The 2,836-nt window shown below is 41.3% G+C and overlaps 1 protein-coding gene across 4 annotated transcripts in view; it reads right to left on the bottom strand.

Moving 5' to 3' along the window:
* Positions 1-1,353, bottom strand: part of LOC122529939 (septin-2) — a 12,152-nt gene extending 10,799 nt beyond the window's left edge. The window contains exons 1-3 of one of the 4 annotated variants that reach the window (XM_043656496.1): positions 975-1,353; positions 531-707; positions 360-452 (exon numbers count right to left, since the gene is read on the bottom strand). In XM_043656496.1, the coding sequence (XP_043512431.1) occupies positions 360-452; positions 531-707; positions 975-984 (280 nt within the window). In that variant the 5' untranslated portion in view covers positions 985-1,353. Of the gene's footprint in view, positions 1-359; positions 463-530; positions 708-974 lie in introns of those variants that run through there. The other 3 variants (XM_043656514.1, XM_043656506.1, XM_043656522.1) reach the window with 3 other exon arrangements.
* Positions 1,354-2,836: the final 1,483 nt, after the last annotated feature.

The raw sequence follows: 2,836 nt of genomic DNA, 5'->3' as shown, positions 1-2,836 counted from the left end.
ACTATACTATACTATACTATAATATAATATAATATAATATAATATACTATACTATACTATACTATACTATACTATACTATAATATAATAATATTAATAATATATTATTATTATGTTATATAATATAATATTATTATAATATATTATAATATTATTAAGTATATTACAATTATTATTAATAATAATTATAATAAAATAATATTATTAAGGAAAATGTAACTCTCTGAAGGGGGATTATTGTACAAATTTACGCAAAACACGCTTCTCACTAATCAGCAAGAGTGACACCGTGTTATACGAGAGTTGCATCGATACGTCGTTCGATTGTGCACGAAATATTAACTAAAAGTGAAGTTATACCAGGTGTGTCGACGATTGTTAAACGTAGCCTGACCCCGCGCTCTTCGATGTCCATCGTCTTCTTTTCTATCGTCGTCGTCTTTTCAATGCGTTCTAGAAAGAACTAGTTTTGGCAATGATCGTCGTACTTGCGACTTTATGTACGTATGTTTGCACCATATAAGTACCAACCAGCGGCATCGAGGTTTCGTCGGTCTTTGTAAAGATCCCCGAGGAACAGACTGTTTATCAAGGTAGACTTTCCAAGACCACTCTCGCCCAACACCATCAGGGTGAACTCGAATCCCCTCTTAACCGATTTTCTGTGCACTTGCTCTGGCAGTGTTGCGAATCCGATATAGTCCCTGTCTTGATGAATGAGAAGAGAAAGAGGAAAAGAAAAGAAAACGATTAAACGGTCAGCTAACATGGAAACGCGATTCTTCGTCGCTTCTGACATCTCTCCCTCCCTTTCGTTCTTCTTCCTTCCTGAGAAGGAGCCCTCGTCTCATTTCTAATACACGTGCGTATCTATCTCCTTCGCGCGAAGAAAAAAGAACGATCGGACCTAAAAAGAACAAAAGAAAAAAAAAAAAAAGAAAGAGAAAGAGGAGTTAAACCACATGGCATACGTACCACCGGACATGTTAGCCACGCGCGACGACACTTTGCCAAGCGTCAGAGTAAAAGCGCCGGATGGACGATGGAACGGCACTAGAACACTGCACACGAAACGTGAACGAGGGTAGATATTGCTACTGTTTTGCCCTTTAGGATTGCGTTGCGCTGGCGCACTAGTGGCCCTCCGATCAATAATATGCTCTCGCAAGTTCAGTTTCTGCTTCGCTTCCTGCTTACCAGCCGCTACGAGTGCCGCACGGCCGCTTCGGTATCGGTAACGGACTGTTTCAACATTTTCGATCCGTTAGCAATGTAACTGTAACGTCGGGTTCGTTACATCTTTGTTCTAGTCGCTCGATCAACGCGAGATATGTTTTTTCGCTGATATCGAAACGAGAGGAAAGTCCGTCTCTTTTGAAAATTTCAAACACGAACCGCGGAAGTTCCAAGCGAAAAAGAAAATGGAGAGGCATTTGTCTCTCGCGTTTTTCGGGCTTATCTTATCTCGATTATCTCGTTTGTTTCCGCCGACTTCGAGGGAACTGATTGGGAAGGAAAATTGGCGGGAAATTCAGTCGGAACGTTAATGAACACGTGCCACACAGGGTCGAGAACGTTTGTGTCCCCAAAATTGCAATATTTCCTCAGTTTTAAGTTACTTGAGCATAAACCCAGACAAAACAAATAATAAATTTATTACTTCTCAATAATTTCTATCCAGTGATGTCATACCGACGAGTTCCAAAAAACGACACTTCGCCAAACGTGTGTACGAATTATTGTGTACGATGTTGGTCACTCGTTATGGTCCGCAATCAGTTGATGAATCGGCGTTGGGAGAAGGATCGTGATCCAACGAGATCGTTTAGTTAGGGTTAGGGCGATCGTGAATGGAACGCGATGTCGACTCACGTAATTTCCGAGGAGGTCGTCGGGGCCTAGGATGTTTCTCGAGTTCCGGCGCCACGCCTCGGAGTCAACGTTCCCCGTGGAAAAGGTGAGGAAGGAAGGGGCAAAACCCGGTGGCCGAAGGTGGGCGAACGTGGACGAAGATGCTCGTCGTGCGCGACTTTACGAATTGACAGTCCCGACACGTGGACGTCGTTCTTGTAATACTTGGAACACGAGACGAACCCATCCGGCTTATGTACCACGTTGTACCAGAGACCGTACTCGCTTCGCATTCTTCCATCGGCCCGGGACCCTGTTATCCACCGTCGACCGTTTAACCACTCGCGCTTGCAAACTGATTGCGGACCTTAACGAGTGACCGAACCGTATATATATACAATAATTCGTCGTTTTCTTTTTTGAATTGGTCAGTATGTTATCACTGGATAGAAATGACTGAGAAGTAATAAATTTATTATTTGTTTTACTTAAATATACTTGAAACTGAGAAAATATTGTAATTTTGGGACAAAAAATTCTCGACGTGCGTGGCACGTCATTCCAGCGCAAGAGGACTAATCATTCGCCCTTGTAAACTGATTGCGGACCTTAACGAGTGACCGAACCGTATATATACAATAATTCGTCGTTTTCTTTTTGAATTGGTCGGTATGTTATCACTGGATAGAAATGATTGAGAAGTAATAAATTTATTATTTGTTTTACTTAAATATACTTGAAACTGAGAAAATATTGTAATTTTGAGACAAAAAATTCTCGACGTGCGTGGTACGTCATTCCAGAGCAAGAGGACTAACCACTCGCGGTTGCAAACTGATTGCGGACCTTAACGAGTGACCGAACCGTATATACAATAATTCGTCGTTTTTTTCTTTTTGAACTGGTCGGTATGGTATCACTGGATGGAAATGATTGAGAAGTAATAAATTTATTATTTGTTTTACTTAAATATACTTGAAACTGAG

This window comes from Frieseomelitta varia, unplaced genomic scaffold (assembly GCF_011392965.1).
Source record: "Frieseomelitta varia isolate USP_RPSP 00005682 unplaced genomic scaffold, Fvar_1.2 scaffold_131, whole genome shotgun sequence".
Classification (NCBI taxonomy): Eukaryota; Metazoa; Arthropoda; class Insecta; order Hymenoptera; family Apidae; genus Frieseomelitta; species Frieseomelitta varia.
Note: the sequence above shows the minus strand (reverse complement) of the source record. Positions and strands in the feature narration are given on the sequence as shown.